This window comes from Myotis nattereri (assembly GCF_964212035.1).
Source record: "Myotis nattereri genome assembly, chromosome: 12".
NCBI lineage: Eukaryota > Metazoa > Chordata > Mammalia > Chiroptera > Vespertilionidae > Myotis > Myotis nattereri.
This window is the reverse complement of record NC_138087.1, coordinates 67,719,172-67,744,749: the sequence shown is the minus strand read 5'-3', so window position 1 is coordinate 67,744,749 and position 25,578 is coordinate 67,719,172. Positions and strand designations below refer to the sequence as shown.

General features: G+C 40.1%; 1 protein-coding gene across 1 annotated transcript; it reads right to left on the bottom strand.

Moving 5' to 3' along the window:
- Positions 1-374: 374 nt before the first annotated feature.
- Positions 375-25,485, bottom strand: STOM (stomatin). The gene is made up of 7 exons (XM_081103086.1): positions 25,362-25,485; positions 14,548-14,651; positions 13,536-13,608; positions 12,161-12,243; positions 8,577-8,780; positions 7,264-7,398; positions 375-2,335 (listed from the first exon to the last, which is right to left on the bottom strand). The coding sequence occupies exons 1-7, from the start codon at positions 25,420-25,422 to the stop codon at positions 2,141-2,143; spliced, it is 855 nt and encodes a 284-aa protein (XP_080959212.1). The 5' UTR covers positions 25,423-25,485; the 3' UTR covers positions 375-2,140.
- Between the last annotated feature and the right edge of the window lie 93 nt (positions 25,486-25,578).

Here is a 25,578-nt window from a genome sequence, read left to right as displayed (position 1 = left end):
CAAGACAGTTTTTCAAAGGTTGAATGTTGCAGGTAACATCCAAATGATTAATCTCATATCATTTATTTGTCTCTTTTTAAAGTAGACGGTATACCTGTGTGATTAGCTGGGTGATGGCAAGAAGTGAATTCTATCCTGTTTGGATTAAGGCAAAGGGAAATGAAAGCAGCCAAGGATTCAGGGGATGCCTGGATCTCAAATTCCCGGGGGAAATGTGTGGGCAGGTGCAACAGAGGGAGAGATGGCAGATGGACTACGGTAGCCTCTCCTCTTCTTCCTGCCCTGGAAGAGCACGTAATAAAGCCAAGACAGGCAGCCCAGGACGGGAGGATCTGCTGTGCCACTTCTGAAAAATGAAAACCACACACACTAAATGCAGGAAGAAACAGCTCATACCCAAAGAAAGTTGGGAACAAGCTCGCTCTTTATTACGTACAGCATTGGGAGGGGAGACTGCTTGGAACACACTCTTGCACTCACACTCTCATCCTAGACCTCCTCCCTCCCACGCGATTTCATTCCAGACTCTGAGCTTTGAAGACACAAGGCAGAAAAGCAGAGACTGCTTGGTATCTGGAGACAGGGAAACTCAAGGAACAGAAAGCATTGTTACTTTAAGTCCGGGAAGAGATTTTCAGCAGGTTGTTTTCTGGTCCTCAGTGGTCAAGGGTGAGCCACGACACAAAGGAGATAAAATCATTATTTTCAAATTACAAATGCCACTTGAGTTCAATCATGTATATCTCATAAACTAAGCCGGGAATTAGGATACACGGTGGTTCGAGGTTTTCTAAAATAAACGTGGAAATGGAGTGTAGGGGAGGGGACCCTCGCAGGCTAGGACTGACAGTGATCTGGGTAAGGACAGATATGAAGAGCGGCTCTGGGTAAGGAAGCAGCTATTCTTAGACTTCTCTAGGTGAACTCAGCCCCAAAGAGGAGGTGACACAAATGTCACCAGCCAGAATTCTAGACCAGTAAGAAGAAAGCAAGCTTGCTCAGTCACAGGTGCTTGTGAAATAAAAGGTGCCTCCTTATATCACAGATTAAGCAACTGCGGTTCAAAAGGGCTAACCACTTCCTTTTTCAGCATCAACGTACATGATAGAAAAAGAACAAGTAGGCAAATGAAAAAGATAGACATCTATATAGATATCCTCAGTTTGACAGGGTTTTCCCAAGCTTATTGGACATAACGTGCCCAATATATTGTGAATTCTTTACACATTTAATGAATGAGATAGATAACTGAGATATTTCCCAGAATGCAATAATTAATAGCATGCAGAGAGTAAAATACAATGGTTTTCTGAAGATTTTTTTTAAAAAAAGTATTAGTTCTTAGGCTATTCAATTGGCTATAAAGACAACTATTTGTAGAACTCAAATTTTTATTTTAAAAATCAAAACTATTTAGGATCTGATATATGAAAATAGGCAAAAGTGAGAAAAAAGCACTTGCGTGACAGGTATTTAGCTAATTTGAAGGGCCACATTATTTCAAAGGACCCCTATTATAGTGGATTTAAAAGTCTTTCAAAGGTTAGGGTAATCATTTTCATTGATCTTGACCTTCCTCCAGAGCTGACAGGTACTGGCAAGAGAATGCCTAGTCTCAAGTGAGGATTATTTTGAAACATGGTTTGGATTTAGAAAGTAAACGGATGTTACAAAATTGCCTGAAGTAAGATTCCCCGGAAGTAAGGCACATGTGGCCCAGAGAAGCTGGTTGTAGCTTAAGGTCACTGTCTTTGGAAAGCATTTGTCCAGCCAAGGGTGTCAGGTGGTGGTTTCCTTTGGCCCGGCTCCTGATAGAGGGTGTAGAATAATTCCATGAAAGTCAAAAAAAGAGGGCGTTAACCTAGTACATAATGATCTAAAAATGTGGAGTTCAATATTTAAAGAGTAAGAGATTATCTTATATAAATCTCTCTCACACACAGTATTTACAAGCTGACAATCTTTACCTGTTGCTAGGATCCCTGTACATTCTAAGAACATCACTCTCAATATATGGAAAAGGAAAGGGAGAGAGAATAGTCAGGGTTCCCACCCTGCCCGCTCCCTAGGGGTTAAAGGCTGATTTGGTCCCCACATCATCCTCAAGGGAAGAGCTCATCTCTGTGTCGGCCTCTAGGCCTCACTGCTTTCCCCTCATCATGCCTTGCAGCATATCTATGGGCAGAGGGAAGACAATGGTGGAGTTTTTCTCAGCAGCGATGGTGGTTAGTGTCTGAAGGTACCGGAGCTGAAGGGCCGCAGGAGATTCACTGATGACTATGGAGGCTTCTTTCAGAGCCCTGGATGCGTTCATTTCTCCCTCGGCTGCAATGACCTGTGGAACAGCAGAAGGAAGGATCAAACTGGAGAAAACAGCAGGTGCCAAGCAGCAATCGCAAAACTTTCCAGGGAGTAGGCCAGAATAGTTTTAAAGAAATCCACTTCCAGTTACTAGTTTCCATGTTCTTTTTCCGATAAGACATCCTTTTTTACTATTGCCTTTCTCCCATTTTCCAGGGCACCAAACAAAGAGACAATTCAAAATACTGTGTGTGGGTTGAGAAAGTGAATGACTCTAATGACTGCATACAAATATATCTGCAAGTCAGAGAGATCTCCAATTCTTGGATTTCAAAGAAAGGAAAGAGGACCTTATCGAACTGAAACATGCTAGATCATTAAAAATATTTTTTTGTGTGAAAGATCACTTTATTATTTTTTAGCACATAAATTCAGAGGCAGTGCCAAGAATTGCATGACATTAAACCTCCACTTTCATCTATTTATTTAAACAAGTTTTCTTAGTCTTTATACCTATAAAAAATGAAAAGTAATAGAATTGATGCTGAGTCTTATCTCATTCTAGCAATAAGTAACGGCCATCTACATGAATTCGTTTCTCATTCATCTCATTAAGAGAAGCATTTCTAGTAAAAACTTACGTATTTAGGAGAAATTCTGAAACATTTATAGTTTGTAATCAGAGGAAGTAAAATAATTTTACTTTCAACTTATAGACTAAATGTGTTGCAGTAGGGCAATAAAATAATTCATGAATAAATAGATTATATTAGGAAAAGAAATTCGTGGTAGCGGTGAAATGTAAATATAAGTTCAAGGAGAAAAATGAACCATGAAAAATTCCTGGTTGTTAAAAAAGAGCTTATTCACATATTTTTAAATAGATGATGAAGTCATTATGTTATTTAAATTTCGCTGGATACATTTTTTAAAATGATGTTAGCAGGTTATTTTAAAATATCAATATTTAAAACATGCCAGGAATTACGCACTTGACAGTATATAAATTTAAAATGAGAAATGTTATATTCTATTTAAAATGCGTGATGAAACAACCGTTTTTCCTAAATTCTTTTAGGATTACATGGGAAAAAATGTTTAAGATTCTGAAGTAGTGGGGAGAATAGGGCCTTTGGACTTAGATGAACTCGAATTCACATCCCAGACCTCCCCCTTACTAGCTGAATGTCCTCAGTTTCTTATTCTTAAAATAGAATAACACCTACTTTATAGGAGGAAGACAGAGAAGGTATATTAAGTGTTGATGTATGAACAGAAGCTATTCTATAGGAATGGCAAGTGACAAGTCAGGACTTGATTTTTGGATCTATTCATAAAAGATTCAAAAGCCAAATCAGCCCTGGCAGTTAGCTTTAATTCATAATCCTAAGAGAAGAGGTATAAATATACCATAATCACCAATATTAAAAGTACAATTTCACTAGGTTGTTCTCATGGATCTAAAAATATTAATGGTTTGTAATGTTCCTGTGAATATCAGAACAGAAAGCCATGGTCTTATGAGCAGTGAAATTTCATTCTCTTCTCTAGTAAACTTTAGGGGCCTCCTAGGTGTCAAGCCCCATGCAGGGGCTAGGGACAAAGCAGGAACTTCCTTGCCTCCCTCAGCTCCTGGACAAGTAAGGAAGACAGCCATGGAAATAGGTCACTTCACTGCAGCGCAGCAAATGCTGACAGAGATCTGTATGAGGCCCAGGGCTGCACCACCAGGAAAGCACTTTGTGCAGAGGGTGAGGTGGTGAAGTGATAGAAGTTCAACATTATAGAATGAAAGCATTGTTGTTTGGATTAAGATGAGGTCTGCAAAAGCTGGTGTATTCCAAAAAACCTCTGAGTGCTGAATAGTGCATGAGGAAGAGGGGAAAGGTAGGGGGGAACGGGCAGATCTGGAGGCCGGTGGAGGCCATGGCGTTGGTCTTCATTCTACAGGCAATGGGAAGCCACTGGAAGGTTTTATGTAGATAACCTCATCAGATGCAGGTTTGAGAACACACTGACAGATGTCCGAGGATCGAAGGGAAGAGACTGAAAGCTGTTAGTGGAAGTGCTTCAGGGTGGTTGGTGCAATTCACTGGTGTTGGGGACAGAGGAGGAGATAGATGGGGGGCTATTCAGGAGGGAGAGAGGATTCTGGAGGCGGACTGTGTATGGGGAGGAAGAAGGCACAGAGGCTGAGTCCCAGGTTTCTCTAGGTTTCGGCTGCCTGGATAGTGCCATTCAGTGAGAGAGGGGATACAGGATATGGTACTTACTGAGAGAAAGGACCTTTTAGAGGATAAAGAGCTTAATCTATCAAGACAAACCATTATGTCCTACCTATGTCTGTGAGATGGGGCACATGCCAGATGTGCTCAAAGAGAATCCTGTAACTGCTCCACCAAGCACAGTAGAGAGTGCACAATACACCTGCCACGCGGTCAGCGGGCTCTGATTTTTTTCCATGTCATCTCAGATGTCCAATTAGGGACTTTTTTTTTGTCTGGACATAGACCAACTGCAAAGATACCTCATCTCCCACTATCAATCAATACACGATCTTTTGGCAGGGAAGCCAGACCCGCCAGGATGGACACACATTTTGTTAATAGAAAAGCTGCTCTGAGGGAGCTGCCAGAGATGTGAATCCAATACCACTGGCTTTGTCTAAATATAGGCCAAGTATACAGTGTGGATAGGATCTTAGAAAGTGAAGCAAGAAGCATGTGGGGCTTTTGCCAAATGCACAGTAATCCCATGTCAATAAACACTTTTTACTTATAGACCATCGTTTTAAAATCTGGTATTTTCAAGTATGTGGGATTGGTACTGCTGCCTCCTTCAGCAGCCCAGGTGGGCTGGGCTGGGAGAAGGGCAGAGAAAGGCGATCTGTATTTTTGCACTCCACCCTCTCAATTAACAGATGACCAGGCCAGGAAATAGGAGCTTGAAAGCACGTCACACATTTTTCTGAGGGTCGTGAAAAAGGAAATAAGGAAGAAAGCAGCATAAAAGAGATTACATTTCAAGCCATTAGGAGTTGATCTAAAAACTTGAAAGAGGTTCAGCCAACATACTGTAAAACTGGTGGGAGAGTCTGCCTTTTGTGACTGGCTCCTTTCTCATTATTTTCAGGAGCGCGCACTTGTATGCTCATTCACTTTGTTGTATAGTATTCCTTCATTCCAATAAACCATACTTATCCATGCAACTACCAATGGACATTGGGGTAGTTTCCAATATTCCTAGCAGAACTTCAATTACAAAGTTCTGAAGATTCTTAGAGCCAATTCCAAGCAGTTGAGGATTGTTGCCTAGAGTGCTATAGAAGGTCAGGTCTAAGCTCAGTGGAAAACAGTGCTGTGGTTAATTACTGGCATGGGAATAGGAGGGCAGAGCAGCGGCTTCTGGGCCAGGTATTTGTCACCTTCAGAAGATCATCTCTAAGGGCCCTTTGGGCTGATAGTCTATGTAGTCTCTGTATGACAAATTTTGATGAGTTGAAAATGAGGCTTTTGGTTAATGACATATTCCAGATATAGGTGATTCCTAATTTTCAGAATAAGTAGATTCTAGTAGGGCATATGTAACATTATCACAAATATAATTTAGTCTTATGTGATGAGTTTGAGAGGAAGCACTTGGAAGTTCTGTAGTGTCCTCAGGTTAGCATCACAAGCATCAATGACCACATTAGAAAAACATAAAATGTCTGGTTAGTAGAACATTCTGGATATATTGTGTCAAATGAGCTACTATTCTATTTGGGGTTGGCTAAGGAATTACAGTGACCCATTTGTGGCTTAAAGGGCATTCTAAGAGAATGGCAGGATTCTGTGGTTAGCCAGTTATACCAGCTACTGCTATTTTTCCAACAACAATGACAAATTGGTCTGCTCCTGTGTCTTGGGAGCTCTGTCTGTCAAGTCCACAGTAACGCCTCCTACCAAAACTCTCCTATTCCTCCACACCTTCACAGGCAAGGGGCTCTGCGACCTGATTAGCACCTGACTTTACCCTGTGACCCAAGTTGGACCAAAGATAATCTCTCTGCCTTGAATCTGGAATCAGGGCTGGTCTGTCTCTGTCACTGTTCAACTGGAGCCAGACAGTCTCCCCTTCAAACCATCTGCAGTGAGATTCAGCTCAGGAAATGAAATGACTCACTCCCTTCAGTCTTGACTCCTTTTAGTTCCTTGGCTCCAATGTTGATGAGGCTCGATTCTATTTCCTACCCTTGGGTTTGGTGAGATATCCCTGGGTCCTTATGCATTATCCTCTCAATGGATCCTCTTCTTTAGCTTAAGTCAGCAAGTATTGCCTTTAGCACCTCTCAGAGGGTCATGCATCGATGCAGGGTTCAGACATAGGCAGGGATGATGATGAAAAGAAAGAAGGGAAAGAGCAGACACCAAAGAAAGAAAAGTGAAAAATAAACAAGGAGAGAGGAAGAGGAAACAGGAAGAAGAAAGAAGATACAGAGAAAAGAGAGAATGAAAGAAGACGAAAGAAATGAACGGTAAGCAAACCGATGAGGTTGCCCATTTGCTCTGAAGTCACAACTGTAATCTGTCCTTTATAGGCAATTGGGAGACTAAAGTACAGAAAATGGTCAATAAAGTAATGAGATAACTGTGTGTACTGCTATGTCCACGTGATGTGAAGCAAAAAGAGCAAGGTGCAGAGCAATATGCATAGTGTGACCTACTTCTGTAAAACAAACAAACCAACAGTCTAACAACCTAGTCAGATAAAACCCAAATAAACCCCAAATAATAACCGGAAGTGAATACACTAAACTGTTAAGAGCGGTCACCTCTGCAGAGATACCATTTAAAGTGACAGGGAGGGATTTTATGTTTACGAAATATTCAGGATTATTTCTAATTTTTATAACAAACATGTTTTGCTTTTTGTAATTAAAGAAAATTCAATAGGAAAAACAAACTAAAAAAAAAAAATTACCTTGGCCCGGGCCTCCCGGGATGCTTCTGCTTCGGCAGCCATAGCCCTCTGGAGCTGCACAGGGAGTTTCACGTCCTTAATTTCCACACGCTCCACCTTGATTCCCCAGTCATCAGTGGCTTCGTCCAGGGTACTCTGATGGGAAGAGAGAAGGCAAGCTAAAGTGTTCAGCCACAGTCCAGAGGCCCAAGGTTGCTGTATGCACTGGGACTGGGAGCAGATAAGGCGCTGGCTCACTAAGGAGCTGACGCTGATTCTGTTACTAATAAGCTGATGCAGGCAAACTTTCTCTAAAAAGACCAGATAGTAATTATTGATTCTCAGATCCTCTGCCACAACTATTTAATCTTGCCATTGTAGGTCAAAAGCAGCCATGGGTAATACATCAACCAATGGGTGTGGCTGTATTCCAATAAAACTTTACTTCTTAGAACTAGTATCACTTCCAGTATAAGTATTACTAAAACTATAGCAGCACAGTATTACTCCCAAGCTAATGTGACTCTGTGCAAACCATGTTACTTTGTGCTTCAACTTTCTCCCTTTACAATGGTAGGAATGAAATGATACTATCTATTTCCTATAGTTATTGTGGTTATCAAATCAGATCATAGATTTTACACACAATGAAGTCTAAACAAATAGTAAGAGTTTAGATTTATAGTGCTTTTGAACAGGTCAGGTTTAATTCATCATCTATTACTCATGCAACATGGGAAAGCATAAGCCTTGCCAAGGAGCCAGAACCGGTTTGGCTCAGTGGATAGAGCGTCGGCCTGCGGACTCAAGAGTCCAGGGTTCGATTCCGGTCAAGGGCATGTACCTTGGTTGCGGGCACATCCCCAGTGGGGGACGTGTAGGAGGCAGCTGATCAATGTTTCTCTCTCATTGATGTTTCTGGCTCTCTATCCCTCTCTCTTCCTCTCTGTAAAAAATCAATAATATATATATATATATATATATATATATATATATATATATATGACTTGCCAAGGAAGTCATGGGACTCACACAGAGAATACAGCTTTAACAGCACTCGTGCTATGCAAAATGGCCTCTGAACTATTATGCTAAAGAATACTAATTCTGGAAAAAAATACACACTGGAAAGAAAAAAATAATGTAAGCATCTGAGTGTTATCACCCATGAACTATTTGAGCGAAAAACATCCCCTCCCACCAAGTTTGGGAAAACCTTTCTACGAGGAAAAAAGGCTAGTGGTTCCCCAAGTTGAATTGGTGAGTTCTCAACCATTGAGCCTTTGCTTCCATTTTCAGTTTCTCGTGAGGTACAGCATTGGCGCACTCCTCACCTGCATGTTGTGTGCAATTTCTTCTCTGTCAGAGAGGATCTGAGCAAGGTTCTTGGTGCCCAGGACATTCCTCAGAGTAGTCTGTGCCAACAGACGGGTTGCCGAGTCGGCGTTGGTGATATTTGCCACGGCCAGGATTGCATTCTGAACGCGGTAATAGACCACACCATCCACACTGACTGTCACGGAATCCTTGGTGAGGATCTACAATGTAAAGGAAGCAATGTTACATCTGTCAGCCAGCTCTTCCTTTAATGTAACTGCAAGGAATGTTGTTCTATACAACTTCTTTTAATGCTAGCTGATTTCTTTAGAAAGTTCTATCAACTGAATGTTTGTGTTCCCTCAAAATCCATTTGTTGAAACCTAATCCCCAATGTGTTGGTATTTGGTTATGGGGGTGATTAGGTCATGAGGGTAAAGCCCTTATGAGTGGGATTAGTATCCTTATAAAAGAAACCCTGGAAGGGCTCCCTCACCCCTTTTGCCACATGAGGACACAGGAAAAGACAGTCATCTATGATCCAGGAAGTAGGCCCTCCTCGGACACTGAATATGCTGATACCTTGATCTTGGACTTCGTAGCCTCCAGAACTGTGAGAAATAAGTTTATAAGCCACCCAGACTATGTTATTTTGTTATAGCAGATCAGATGGCCTAAAATAGTAAAGCATCAGAGTCTTTAAAATTTTTATAAAACACATTCAGTTATTCAGTAATTCCATTACTTGGCTCAATCATTGAACCAATGAGACGCCACTTACTAGTAGGCAGTGTTGTATGAACCACGGTAGGAAAAACAAACCTTGGTTCCTACTTTCAAAGAGGCTGAGGAACCAAGGGAGACTTTAAGGAACAAAAAATGGGCAGTTGCAGGTGGTAGGAATGGTACTTGAACTGAGTATAGAAAGAAGGAATAAAAGTTTTCAGAGGGTGGAGGGTAGAGTGAAAGAGTATTCAAGGCAGAGAACATAATGTATATGGGAGAGCCTAGGTTTGTAAGTATTACTAGAACTATAAGTAGCACAGCATTACTAGAACAAAATGTGAATGGGAATGTTTTTACAGGGCGAGTCAGGGTAAAAATATCTTTACAGCATGCCACATAAATATGCTTCATTGGACACAACGTGCCAATGTTTCCTACCCCCTACAGGGCAAAGTCCTTAGTTTGGTATACAAACTTGATGCCTGGCCCTTTGGCATTTGGCTCTCTGGCCTCAGTCTATCCCACTCCCTCCTGCCCACACTATACTAGACGAGGTGCAGCATGTTCCATGTCCCCTGGCCTTTGTGCAGATGTCCCCTCTGCCTGGACGTCCTGTCCTCTCTCCCTCATCACATCAGACTGGCACATTCTTACTCATCATTCAAGACACGGCTCCATGTCCTTTTCTCTGTGAAACTTCCCTGACCCACTTGGCAGAGTATGCCCTTCCTTTTGCATCTCACTGCAGTGATACTATTTCTCTATTAGACTATGAATTTCTTGAGGGCAGTTTGTCTCTGTATCTCTATCACCAGCAGAATGCTTGATACCTAACAAGTCATCAATAAACAAGAGATGATTTAAACTGAAACGTGTTCTTAGGAATACAGTGATTGATGAGGAGCACGGGAGTAAGAGTTAGGAGACCTGGAGTTTCAACTCTGCCTGTACCTCTTCGTGATCTCTAGCTTTTAAATGGTTTGACTTACAGCCCCCAGCCAGCTTGGCTCAGTGGTTGAGCGCTGACCTATGAACCAGAAGGTCATGGTTCAATTCCTGGTCAGGGCACATGCGGGCTCGATCTCCAGTGGGGGGCCTGCAGGAGGCAGCCGATCAATGATTCTCTCTCATTCTATCTCTCTTTCCTTCTCTTTCTCTGAAATCAGTAAAAATATATATTTTTTAAAAACTGATTTACAGATTCCTCATTTGTGAGATGGGGGTAATAATACTGCCCAATTCTACATAAATTTCTTTGAAGATCAAACAAGAACATGTTTGTGAAGGAAGCCCTCTTGAAAGTGTTAAGAGCTATGGAAATAGAAAATAGTAATGACAATTATATTACATAGCTGTTTAGTCCTGCCAGATCAAAGCAGTAATCCTTTTTTTAGGAATCTAAATATACTTCTAACTTGAAAGAGAAGTGGGAGATTTATAAATAAATGTATTTACAACTGGTATGTACATTACCATCTTCTGTGAAAGTTAATTCTTTCCCATGATGTGATGGGAAAATGTGTATCATTCCTAAACAAATTCTTGACAGTGACTTTGCCACAGTGGGAGCTTTCTAACGCTGCAGCCTCTCTGCCTACTGTTTACCATAGCAGCGTGTTTACCTCCCTCACAGTAAGTTCACAGGGGATCGGAAAAAGGCCTGCCTGCCAAGTTCCGATCCGCTCTGCGTTCAGCAGCTGGCAGGAAAGCAGAGGGCGAGCCTGCCAGATGCTTACAATGTTTATAGAGGAAACAGCTACCCTGAAAGCTCTCTTCTGAGAGTCAGACTTTCCTGAAAGATGGGAAAACATGCAGAGAACACAGCAATGCTCTCAATCTTGTTCTTGGGGGCAAAAATGATTTCTGATGTCACAACGTATGTGTGGATTATAAGGTCTGACCTCACCAACTACTTGGCTCTGTAGCAGCAAGGAAGTTCCAAAGCTGGTTTCTGGATTCTGTGACAAGAGAAGGCAGCATGGCCAGGCTCCACCACCCTGCTGGATACCTTGCCTTTGGCCAGGAAATACTGACAGTATTTTTCTGTGCCTCACTTCATCATGACGTTAGGCTTTCTGTCTGCAATAGTTATTATCCTCCTTAGACATAAGTATCAGCATGGCCACCTCTCCCTTAAAGGGCCACCGGGGGGCTAATGCAGAATGCATTTAGCATGGAGTTATGCACAAAGCACCAGACAGGGAATACAAAGAGCTGGATTTCCGTCCTGCTTCTGCCACTGTAATCTGGAGGAATTCCTTTGTCTTACAACTACTATATACTTTCTAGGGATTCTGCTGTTTCAGCTGTGATAGTATTTGTGAAGTAGTTTGAAAAAGCATGAAATAATTACTAATCTAAAACATTATATGCTTTATTGAAAATGCCAAATAAGCAGTTTCTAATTCTTTGGTTTTTAACCAATTTATCTAGAATAAAATCAAGAACTTGAGGAAGAAGAATATTATACTAAACAGGATTTTCTGCCAGAAAACCCAGAGAGGAGAAATGTGGTAGTAAAAATGACAATGATGATGTTAACATTATACTTACATTCACATTACACTGTGTTTTATAAGTAATAAGCACTTATATAGCACTTAACTGTCAGCCACTATTCGAAGTGCTTTACATATAACTCATTTAGTTGTCACAAAAACCCTATATAATAGGTCCTGTTATTATAATCTCTATTTTATAGATTAGGAAACTGAGGTTCAAAGAAATTAAAAACCTTCTCAAGGTCACACAGCTAGAAAAGGTCAAAGGCAGACAGGCTCTAAAACTATGCTCTAACCACTACACCTGCTGCCTCTCACTGTCAAGCCCTTTCACACATGGTATTTCAGTTACTCATAGCAAAAGACCACCTTACCTCTTGAGGAGGAATATCAAATGAAATAATTCTCATGTCCACTTTGACAAAGGTGTCAGTGCACGGCAGGACGAAAAACAAACCTGCAACAAAGATCCATAGAAGATTATGGAGAGATACCAGCATCTAAACCAGTGATGGCCAACCTTTTGAGCTCGGCGTGTCAGCATTTTGAAAAACCTTAACTTAACTCTGGTGCCATGTCACATATAGAAATTTTTTGATATTTGCAAGCATAGTAAAACAAAGACTTATATTTTTGATATTTATTTTATATATTTAAATGCCATTTAACAAAGAAAAATCAACCAAAAAAATGAGTTCACGTGTCATAGGTTCGCCATCACTGATCTAAACAGTCTACTTCACCCTTCAATTCTAATAGCAGCAACCTAATGGACTATAAGTCACCAGTTCATCTCAGTGAATGAGCCAGAAGCTAGGAGTGCTATTCTTTACTCCTCTTGCTCAGTTCCCAACCCTAACTGTCCCCACCAAGGCAGTGGATTTCATTTCCTTACTCCACTGTGACTGTCACTGTTTTCACTAGACCAATGCAATCAATTCCAAGTCATCTTTCTATTTCTTCCAGTGCCTCTCCTCTGATCCATTTTCTAAGCTGCAAGCAGAGCAATCTTTCTTGAAATACAAACTCCTGAATGAGTCAAACAAGGTTCTGCATGACCTGCTCCCCTTACCTCTTCATTCATTCCCCTCTCCTCATGCCCTCCTCTCTGGCTGGGCTAAGCGACCTGCAGGTCCTGGAACCTGAAGTACTCTTCTCTATATGGCTTTGTACATGTTGCTATTTCGGGGGGAACACCTCCCCTAATACCTTTCCATGCCTCAAGACTCAGCCAAACTGTCACCTCCAGGAAGTCTTGTCTCATCTACTAGTTCGGACCAGTCACTCCTCTCTGGGTTTCCACTACTACCTGGATCATAATACTTATCACTAGGGACTGTAACTATCTGTCCCCTTGGTATCCCACCACTAGACAGTAAGATCCTTGAGGGCAGGAACTGTGTTATAGTCTCCCGTGAATTCCCAGAGCTTGGAACACAGTAGGAACTTAATCGAAATTTGCCAAAAACAATGACTCAAAGCCTTTATTTTAGTAGGAATTCTCATGCTCCAACTTCCACTGCTGTAGCTACTCTTAGCCCATGATAATCTTATCTCAAATGGGAAGGGGAAGGGAGACGAAGGAAAAGGGTAGTTATAGCAAGACTGTCTAGCACCTCTGCTATTGTTATACAACTTTTGTTATATGAAGAACTCTTTTCTAAGTCAACAGAGAAGAGAAACTATAAGGGAAATCACATCAATAAAAGGAAGAATGTCAGTCTTCAAATCTAGAATCTGAGTACTGACCAGGTCCTTTGGCTCCTCCTTGTAAAATGCGACCCAATCTAAAGATGATGGCTCTTTCATATTCTTTTACGATCTAGATTAAAAGCACAAATAAATAATAGTTTAATATGAACAGTACAAATATTTATATGCATAACTTTTAAAATATATATTTCTGCTTTAAGCAGCTTACATGTCTCTATTTTGTTTTCTTCTCTATAATCCAGATTATATCTACAAATATGTCCAATGTTTAGTACCTCCACTAAGTATGATATTTATTTACTTAATTTTTTACTAATTATAAAAGCAAAAGATATTCATTGTCTAAAATCTGGAAAGTATAGAATAGTATAGAGAAGCAAATCTATCTATAACCTCACTCATCAGCTGTTAGTTAACATTATTGAATATTACCTCCTGCATTGTTAATACAGGAAAAAAAAGACGAACTTCTCATAGTTTGTCTCCTGATTTCTTAAATTATGATAATAAACTTACCTGAAAATTCTTGGAGCACATTTTGACCATTTTAGAAATATGTAAATTATAGTCATTTATCAAAGTATTAATAACTTTATAGAAAAAATAAGCAGCATTTGGGAAGCACTTATGTGCCAACCACATTTAATTACATTAATTCATTTGATCTTCACAATGGCTCTATGGAGTGAGTGTTATTATTTCCTCCCATTTTACAGGTGAGGAAACATAGTAAAGGTCACACCAAAAACAATGGAGCCAGCAGTCAAACCTCAGCATCCTGACTGGAGCAATTATCATAAGGACCACCTCATATCCAGTAAATGGTGATTTTAAACTTTCGGGAAAGACGGACTAAACTATGGCTGAAAAGAACCTTTAAGATTCTAATATAATAGGTGACCAGAGTGAATTTTCCAAAAGAGAGATGAAGGAAAAAGAATTATAAGCCAGTATGGTCTCTATCTCTCTTAACACACATGCAAACACAAAGTGGGTTTATGTAGTTAGGAGTTGACACATTCTCAGATGTAGATGAAATGTTCTTTACCTTTATGCACATCCATATTGATAATGGGAAAGTTATAATTGTTAAAAAGAATGAGACATACACCAAAATCCATCCACAAATTCCAAGGCCTGTATCGGGGCTATCTGTGAAAACAAAAAATACACAGCTCTTATCATTGTTACCAGCATAATCGCCACCATCTTCATTCTTATTCACTGAGCACCTATGCCTGGCATTATACTAGATGTTTTACATGAATTTTCCCATCTAATCCTCATAACAACCTGAAGTGTAGGTGCTACTTTCCCTAATTTACTTAACCTGACAACACAAGTATTTTTTACATTATTCTTTTCTTTATCCAGCACCTAATATTGATTATGCCCTGTACTTTGCACTGCAGTCATAAAAGTGAATAAGACCAATTCTAGCTATCAAGGTGAAAGTTTAGTGGGAAAGATAATTCGATTATAATACTAGATGGTAAATGCAAATATAGAGTATCTGCTCAAAATATTTTGAAAACACAGATTACGGGTAACACAATTGGGATGGAGGTGAGAGTGGAGCGGGGTCGGTGGGTAAGTGATGATGGTTGTCACAGGGCCTTCTTGTGGGATGTAATGGTTTGGGAAATACCAATGAAAAGAAAGTGGAAAGAAGGAAAAGGACATTTAAGCTGAGGGTATAGCATAATTAAAGGTGAAAACTATACATGAGGATAAACTCACTTAGATCCTCTTTTTAAAAATGACACAAATATTTCACTAGGTATATGAACCATAGTTTATGAAATATTTACTGATTAAACAGTTGTTTCTGATATCTTAGGATTAAAAAGATGCTGTAATGAACATCTTCGTACATAGTTTTCCTCTCACATTTCTAATTGTTTTTTTCTGTAACATGAAATAGCTTTTTGTCTGATTATAAAGATAATTCATGCCCCATGCTAAAAACTCAGAAAAGTATAAAGAAGGGAAACATTACATAATCCAAAGATAATATTCTCCTAAACCTTTTCCTTGTACATGTTCTTATAATAAAATTTGTAACCTATTTTTCTTCCCTCTAGATATAACCCTAACCTTCAGCCTTTATTGCTATGCATTCATGCTTTTTCTGTTTTAGTTTTTTTTTTTCATCAGTTATACTTGCATCAAGTTAAAAGAGTCAAATAGTTCTACAAGACTAACACAAAAAGAGCAGTTCCCTGTCCACCTCTTCCAATTTCTCTTTCCTCAAAGGCAACTGCTGTGGGCTATTTTGGTATTTACCTCCATGTTTTCAAATAGTTTGCTTATTTTGTTACTTCTTGTTTTTTCAAGTTTTGAGCATTATCTACTGACTTTCCACTATGGAAGAGAATTTAGTTCTCTTTCCTTCACTTCCCTATCCTATATAATGAAGAGCTAATATGCTAATGATTGTGACACCCTCACGCTGTAATGACCTATCAGCAGGAGGCTGTGTGTGCAGCAGGCACGTGGGTGGGCAGGGACATGACACTGTGTCCCTGCCCAGCGGGGCTTAACAGAGTTGGGACTGGCTGGGTCTGGGTCTCGCCCAATGGTAGTCAGACATCTCCCAAGGGGTCCCAGATTGCGAGAGGGTGCAGGCCAGGCTGAGGGACCCCCCCTCCACTGTGCATGAATTTCGTGCACCGGGCCTCTAGTATAAATATAACCATCCTTTCAATAACATCATAATTTTGATTAGACCAATATCAAATTTTATATTATGAATATCAAAGTGCAATTCAAAGCTAAGCCATGTTGTGAAGAATAGTTTTCCTTTCCTATAAACTCCCCCCCAACCCCCCACCCTCCGGAGTCATTGTGTTGTTTTTTCCCTTTGCTTAGTCCCTTCCCCCCCCCCCCCCCTTTGCTTAGTTTTCAGGTGCTCATTAATTTAACTTCAAACTTTTCATCAAATGTGTAAATCTTTCAGAAGGGTCAGGAACTCTTATCAATTTCATCTTTCGAGAAAGAGTCTCTCTTGGAGCCAAGTCTGTACTCATTATCTCAGTTGGTGTGCTTAGCTGTCACTGTGATTGTCTTTCACTATCATCCTGGAAAATTCCCTTTACTTCCTGTATCTAGTGTCTTCCTCATTTTTTGTTTGTTTTTCTTTGTTTGTGAAGAACAGAGGGAATGAGTAGGCCAAGGGATACTATCAATTTTCTTATCAACTACAGAAGGCTCCTGCTCTATTTCCAGCAATTGTTTTAATCATTGGAGGGAGATTGGCAAGAGGGGAACGGGTATGCCAGTCACTGCTCAGGGCAAAGATGGCAGAGACAGAACTGAATAAATAGGAGGCCAAAAAATAAGCAAAGTTAAGGCTGGGGGCATGGGAGAAAAAGAGAGACACAAGTTGCATCCAGGTCAAGTGCTCCAATACACAGAGTACTTTGGTCATCTATGGCTTCGCAGTCTTCTGATCCTGTGTCATAGTGTGAGGTAAACATCCTTATGCATGTTTCATGAAAGTTATCTAACTTAATCCTGGAGGTTTTTAAGTTGTAATTTTGGGGGGTATACACATATTCACAGAGAAATTATACCAAGAAGGCCATATACTAGTAATAACACCTGATAGAGGCTTGTGGAGCAGCCGCTATCAGGTGTTATTATGAAATCTCCCTAGCCATTTTTAAGTGGTTCATTATACACTAGGTGCACTGTGTTAAATTACTTTAGATGTATATCTCATTTACTGCTTACAAAGCCCTGTAAAGTATTTTTAATTCCATTTACAAATGAGGTGACTGCAGCAACATGACTTTCCCAAGGTCACACAAGAGAGGACCTGGGACTCAAATACAGGTCATCTTACTCCAAAGCCCATGTTCTAAATCAACTCACTCTGACCCTTTCCCTCTGAATAAAATAAAATAAATCTTCATTAAACTTTCGTGTTTGGAGCACTCTTAAGACAGTATTAAAAGTAGGAAAACAAGATAGGAGTTCTGAGAGCGAAATCTGATGTTCCTACAGAGGAAGCTCACTTAATTCCAGCCGTGTCTATTTATAGAAAACAATAGTCTCAAGGCTCTTAGCCAGAGTCAGGTCTAGGTTTCCAAAGTGAAATGGATTCCAAACAAGGAACAGATTGGCCTCGGTGCTTTCTAAAACACCCCTGTGTTGCTCCACGTCTCCCATATCTGTGTCTCAAATAGACCAGTAGACTATAGACTCCCTGAGGGTAGGAATGTTTATTATTCGTTTTTTATTCTCAATGTCTAGCACAGTAACGATAATATAGTGGGTATGAAATAAAATCTTACCAAGCTTTTTAAACCTCTCTTATGACACTTATATTATGCCTAATACTTTAATTTATTGTGCATTCATAACCCTTATTAGACTGAGACTTCCTGAGAATATGATATGCTTCCTTAGACTGGGAGCATCTAAGTTTCCATTTAAATCCTGTTACTTCTTAGTTGTGTGATCTTTACCTCTTTGAACTTTAGTTCCTTCACCTGTAATATAAGGATAATTAGACTGGGTTTGTAGGGTTGAGGTAGTGCTCAAGAAATATGGATGGCAGTTTTCAGTAATCCTCCAAATTTAATCAAGTGTTCAAATTTTCCCAATAAAAATGGGAAAATAGGTAGCATTTACCTATTTTGATAAAAGCCTCTTAAACTCGTACTGATTTTCCCCTTACTTCATGCCTCCCTCCTGCCAGGCTAGGCTTGGACATTCCAAGACCCTCAAAAATCTCATTTAAGAATCGAATTACTAAATTTTTGAATAATTATCTACAAGAGGACAAGCCAGAATGTCTAGTCCAATGTGTGTGTGTGTGTACTCAGTTTCCATTGTCACATTATGAGTATTCAGAATTACAAATCAAGAGGAACAAGAAATTAAGTGGATATTCTGAAAACTGGGCCTGGACTTTCACATTTCAAATGCTCAGCTAGAAATAATATGTGTATACACTGGGGAAAAGTCATCATATCATATTATTCTAGTGCCTTTAAAATAAAACTATCCTGTTTTCAACCCTCAGAATTCTTCTTCACGTGGTCATAGCTCAACAAGTCCACAAATCACATTCCTCAGAGAGGTGAGGTTTAAATTCCACCAGGCCATAAACGAACCTTAGTCACCTAACACTTAAGGTCTAAACAGCAACATGTTCACATCTAAATATATATTTATATTTCATTGTTTCATGGAATATTTATATGATGAACATTTTGGTTGTATCCAGTTTTCTCACTTACAAACCCTGCTGCATTTAATATACGTTTAGCAAAATTTCCATAATTATTATGTATACTAATTTTGCTGAAGAGATGAAATTGCATAATTCTTAAATTTCTCTTATTCTGGAGGTATCTTTTATTACTACTAATAAAAACCATTTATTGAATGCCTATCACGTCAGCCACAAGCTCTTGTTCCTTATATACATTATTTCTAATGTTTACAAAAATCTGTAACTAGATATAAAGTATTCCTCCCAGGAACCCCAAAGTAATAAAGCAAAAGACTTTCTTGGAAGAGACAAAAGAAAACAAACAAAAAACATGAAACGAGTGAAAAAAGTTGTACAGTAATTTTTATTTGGTTAGCTTCCAGAAAAGTAGTAAAATATTCTTTTCAAGATGTTAACAGGCATGATTTCCGAGCACTGTGTGGTATTAATGATCCCATGTCAGTTGATTTATGTTAAGGTCTACTGAACGTGGCACTGTGTACTGGCAATCACATGGAGAAATACATTCCATTTAGTAACACCACTTTCTTCTAGAATTTAAAAGATCCTGGATTTCCTCTTCAGGGGAAGGCCAGAAACATGTCTTACACAATATCTGAAAGTCTGACTCAGATTCATATGCATGATTACACACACAAAACGGAACGGATAAGCCAAAGAAATATCTAAGTAGCAACCTGTAAAGGACAATCTTTCCTTCCCCTTCCCTAGAATAAAGGTGAAACACTTGATGTTGTAAATTGCCAAGAATAGTTTGGGTGGGGAAAGAGAGGATGGATAGGAGGTTAGTCTCAAAAATACATGCTATCTGGTTCTAACAGCACCAGTAGGTCAAAATGAAAGACTTTTTGAATTTTTCTTGAAAGGATATATGTTCTTTTTGACTGCTACTATTCTTCATCAGAAATTATATGTCAGGATTTGGCAAACTTTTCCCATAAAGGGTGGGAAAATAAACGTTTTAGGCGTGGTAGACCATGTGTGTTGTAATTACTGAATACTCTGCCACAGTAGTACAAAAGTAGTGACTGTCTATGGTACGAGGTGGGCACATGAATTATTGGAGGGAACACTTTGTGAAGTATATGAATGTCCATCTGCTGTGCTGTACATCTGAAACTAACATAAAATAGTGTTGAATGCAAACTGTACTTGAAACATTTTTTTTAAAAGGTTAAAAAAATACAGTATCTCTTCAGGGGGTTAGTGTGAAGAATAAATAAGCTAATATGGAAGATACCTATTGCCTAACAGGTACTAAAAAAAATATTTGTCAAATAAATAGTTATTGAATGAGTAGAGTGATTCTACCATTTTTTTGGGAGGAAGAAAGACTGCCTATTACATAAGTCAAACTGAAACTACTTGTCAGCAGACAGGATCCAATCAGTTCAGTATCATCCTTTATCCCAAAGCATTGCCATATTGCTTTCCTCAAATGTGTTCTTTTCTCTTTTTAAAATAAGACCTTTTTGCCTGGCTGGTGTGGGTCAGCAGTGGAGCACTGACCTAGGATCAAGGAGGTAAGAATTGGATTCCTGGTCAGGGCACATGTCCAGGTTGTAGGCTCGATCCCCAGTTGTGAGGCATGCAGGAAGCAACCAATCAATGATTCTCTCTCATCACTGATGTTTCTATCTCTCTCTCTCCCTCTCCCTTCCTCTCTGAAGTCAATACAAATGTAAAAAAATAAAATAAAATAAGACCTTTCCCGCCCATGAAGTTAGAGAATTCAGAAAGGTAGAATGGGCTGAGTATGACCCATGTCTGAAAAAAATAGAAACAGTTATGTTCAGAAAAATGTGAGAGAAAAACAATTTCATAATGGTATTAAGTTAATTAAATTTAGCCTAAAATATATTAGGCCTGAAATATATTAAAACAAACCCCCTACTTTTCTTTTCTTTTCTTTTTCAGCTTTCACTTACTAGTAGACATCTTAAAAGTATCGCTAAGTAAATTTTTCTCATGAAAGTATTTGGAGGTTACCATCATTTTAATTGTTTTTTTAAACAAAGGGAAACAGAAGCATTAAGAAACTAGATCATAAGGCTCCCAATTCTTTAGCTGAGGCCCAACAGCTTAGCAGTAGCCATGAGCTTGCTTGGAGATTTGGTGTCAGATTCCAATTCTACCACTAAATTTTCTCATTAGTAAAATGAGGGAAGAGAACAGTATTTAATACTGTTAATGAAGATTAAAAGAGAAACTATGTAAAGTGCTTGCCACTTAGAAAGCATTTACTAAATAGTAGCTATTATTATTACCACAATTTTAAGACCATTATTGATATAGTTTATAGGAATAAACTTTTTACTAAATTAATTACCTTCTGGGACCTGCACACCATAGAGAAAATATCAAGACTAACAATCTGCTTGGGGACTCAGACCACATTGGGGGAGGTAAGTCAGAATTCTAAACTTTCTTGTACTGTCTTCATATAACTTTATAAAATTTCTTGTATAATTACTAGGCTTTCTGAAAAGTCATTAACTTTTTTATTTTCCCCATTAAATATCTTAATAATTTACATTTTAAAGTTGCAAGAAGACATTCAAATAAATTTTCTCATTTGATATTCAAAACCTTGGGAGATAGATATTGCAGTAAGATTACACCCAATTACATATGAGGAATTGACTATGGGAGTTGCCCAAAGTAATCCATGTAGTAAGGGTTGGTATTGAGATCTCAATTCAGATCTTTGAATTCTAAATACTATAGCAGCTTGACATAAGTGCAAACTCACAACTGAATAAGGTTGGCATAGTTTTTATTGATACTTTAGGACAGATATTTTATGGTTTGTATCTTTAAGACTAATCTACTGAAATGTCAGGCCACAATGCTTACGGCTCAAGTTTCTTTACCAGTCTCAGAGTATACACAAAATTTTTTAAAAATTGGAGGAACAAGTGTGTGTCAATAGAGAATTGACACTTTCTTCTTTCTATTGATTGTAATATCTAACTTCTCTCTTTCCACATTTTAATTAAAAGGAGATTCTGTATTAGATACAATATATATTTTTTGACAATATCCAGACAAACAGTCCTCCTGTAATAAGAACGTATAATAAGGAACATGATGTTCACACCCTAAAATCAACAGTTTGGGTTATAAAAAACTTAATAAACTATAGACAGGAAAAAACTTTCCACCAACATAAGCCAAACATGTAACAATGTGATTTATTCCACGGAGGATCTTTACTTCACTCCTCTGTTTCCTTTCTCTTTCAACCAACATTTTTACAAACCCTACTATGTACTTGATACTGAACTTACTACAGCAAAGGACAGAATCTCTGTTTTCAGAAACTTTTATGGTCTAATAAGGTGAATATGATTGGTAATTATAATACTGTGTAATAAATATTATGATAGAAGTATATATAGAATGTCAGGCAGACAGGAGAGATGCTCATTTTTTCATGGTTACAATAGTTTTCAGGAATATATTTTTTCACCTCTACTTAAAAGATACAGTTTTAATCTAATCTCCATAATTTTAACATTGAAATTTATTTTTCTTTGAAGCTAACCAGGCAATTATTAACTCTGTCTTTTCCAGCATAAAATTTAAACAATCAGGTGTACCTAGAACCTATTTAACCATTAAAAAATAGATAAATGCCAGCTTTTATATACTTAGTCTTCTGTCTGAGTTAACTTATAACCATTGATGGTTTAACTAGATTAATTATTTTTTATAAAAATATTTTTTAACTAGATTAATTATTGAAGAAGTTACAAAGTTTCCCCCAATCGGATGGCTGTAACAACTGAAATAAACAATCAGTCCCTAGCTTCTGCTTATTTTCAGGCATGCTCCCAAAGGGATTTGTTCTGTTGACATGACTCTTAATTATAATACATTTCTTTACAATTTATTTGCATTCAATATCATTACAAAATGAATGCACTGGTTTTAAGAAAAATTAGTCTTGCCCAAGGTTTGGTCATATTTATGGTGCTACAACTAATTATCAGCAAAAGCATAAAAGGGACAGAGTTAGGGCTTTTATATTCCACTGCTTCCCTCAGAAGCAGCCCTCTGGAGCTGTCTTATTCAAGAGATCTAGATTGAAGCTAGATTCCTCTGGGCTTGCTTTGTTTATTTGTCTCTTGCCTTCAGTGAAATATTGACTAAGATCCTCAGTTTGGGTATGAATTTTGGAGGTAGCTCTAGGATAGAAAAATGGTTTGGAAAACCAGATGGCCCAAGTTTGAAACCTAGCTCTAATCACACACAGGTGTCTGTCATTTTTCCACTCTGAGCCTGTTTCCTTGCAGTAAAATATTGGATAATGATGTCTTCCTTGTGGAATTGTTAGAGGACTGCAATTAGATAATGTTTGAAAGCACTCAGACTGTGGTAAGCACTCAATAAATTCTATTTAGTAATAAATTCTAGTAATGGCATTCCTACCAATGTCAGATCTCCAAGTTTTACATTAACAAAAAAAAGTGCACTAACTGAAAACTTTTTCACTAATATTTTCACTGCAAAACAGATTTATTTATTTTTTTAGCATTTGTAGAAGAAACAGTGATCAACATGCATGATTATTGCACTGGTAAGAACACTATTATCAACTGTGTCACTGATGTATTGAAACAATCCAGTAAAAATAAAACAATGCATAATTTTCACTAGATTCTTAAAAGATTTCTAAAATAAAGTTAAATGTAAAACCAAGAAAAAGAACTTGGAAATGAACACTGGTCTGTGACCATGGCAACAACTAAAGCAGCAGTTCTCAACCTGTGGGTCGCGGCCCCTTTGGGGGTCCAACGACCCTTTCACAGGGGTTGCCTAAGACCATCGGAAAACACATAGATAATTACATATTGTTTTTGTGATTAATCACTATGCTTTAATTATGTTCAATTTGTAACAATGAAAATACATCCTGCATATCAGATATTTACATTACGATTCATAACAGTAGCAAAATTACAGTTATGAAGTCGCAACGCAAATAATTTTATGGTTGGGGGGTCACCACAACATGAGGAACTGTATTAAAGGGTCGCGGCATTAGGAAGGTTGAGAACCACTGAACTAAAGGGACATTAAGTACAAAGATCATGTTTATTCCCAAAGAACTTCTAGAACAGATTTCCCACCGCAGTTTCACCAAACTTTCAGTCTCCCACCAAAAGGTCAGGGTACCGGGAAAAGGACCTGCCCACCTTCCTATCTGTTACACTCCTGATTTGGGAAGACAACTCTACAAAACGCTCACTAGAGAAAAGTGAGGGATAAAGATTTCTGTAATTCTCCTGATACTCCTGGAACTAAAGACAAGGATGTCTGAGCAAGGGAAATGGAGCTCATATGGGATGGGCGGACAAGGCTGGCTTTGGGAATGATCAGTATAGATGAGTTCACTATGGTGTTCCTTGTGAGGGTGCTGGCAAAGCCCACCCAGCCCCCTACATTCCTTTCACTGCGCCATCCGGTCTGAGGTTCCATCCATGGAAATGATTCCTTCGGGTCGCCAAGAGCCCCTGGGAGGGAACCAGCACTCCTGAGAGGTCTGTGGCCTCTCTTTACGAACCCCCTAAGGAGTTCGCTGACAATGGTTCAAGGTGACAGCTTTCTCAAGGGCACTAGTTCCTTCACAGGAGAACATGACTGAGCCACTCACTCACAGTTTCTGCTTTCCAGACTGGGAAGGCCCTGCTAGGATGGGAATGAGGGTAGGGAACTTGGAATTAATTCCTTGTGAGGGACACAAGCCCCAGACTCTAGGGCCTAGAGCGAGGTCATTAGGGCAAACTAAAGTGGAGGGAGCACGATGGGGCAGAAAGTGAAGCTGGGGAGAGATCCGGGGAGGATGCCCAAAGGAGACTTCCTCCTTTCCTTCCGCAAATATGGCCCATTATGTATGGGAGCTGGGGGCGAAACCTCCCAGGTCGGTTTTGCTTCTTACGAGAAAGTGGCCAAGGTTTGGGGCGGGGGGTGGGGGTGGGGGTGGGGGGGGGCGGGGAGGTCTGGGGGGGAGTTGGAGGGGGGGTGGTGGAAGGGGCGGGGGGAGCAGGAGTTCTCTCCACTTCTGGAGGAGGGGGCTCACTGGGAGGCGGCGAAGGCTGGGTGGGAGGTGGCCTCCGAGGGGACGGGCGGGAGGAAAGGGGAGCCGGGAGGCAGGGAAGACGCGGGGTCCCAGGCGTGGAATGCAGGTTGAGCCCGCCTCCGGCACTTGCCGGCCGCGAGTCACGGGTGCTTTTCCCCGTCCGCGTGCGTGGCCGGAGATAACGAGCCGAAAGCTCTGGCGCCGGGCCTGGCATCTGGCAACCGCCGGATAACGCGAGCCCGCCGATGTCTTTGCGCCCTGGAAACGCGCCCTGCTGTCGGCGCGCCCGCAGTGTGCGGGGCGCGCATCGTTCACTCTGCACCCTGACAGCCCTGACCCTGACCCTCAGCCCGCGAAGTCGGGTTCAGCAAGCCCGGGGTACGAGTAAAGAAACCGCGGCTTTGAGCAGCGGCCGCACCGCCACGAAGCAGCGGAGACGGGCCTGGGACCTCCGGGCTGGGGCTGGTCCCGGAGGCAAGGGGTGGGGGGCGACGGACGACCCCACGGGCCTCGCCAGGGGCGCGGGGCTCACCCTTGGTGCTGTCAGGGAGCCGCCGGGCGTGGGTGTCCTCTCCGAGCCGCTTCTCAGACATGCTGTCCGAGCGAAGTCACTGCTGTAGCGACGCGATCGCAGAAGACGTAGTCGGAGCCTCAAGGAATGGCCAGTGCAGACCCGGGGCACTGGACTCCTGACGAAGCCCCGCCCCTCCCGCGGCCGGGCCAATCAACGCCAAGTTCCGAGGAGGACA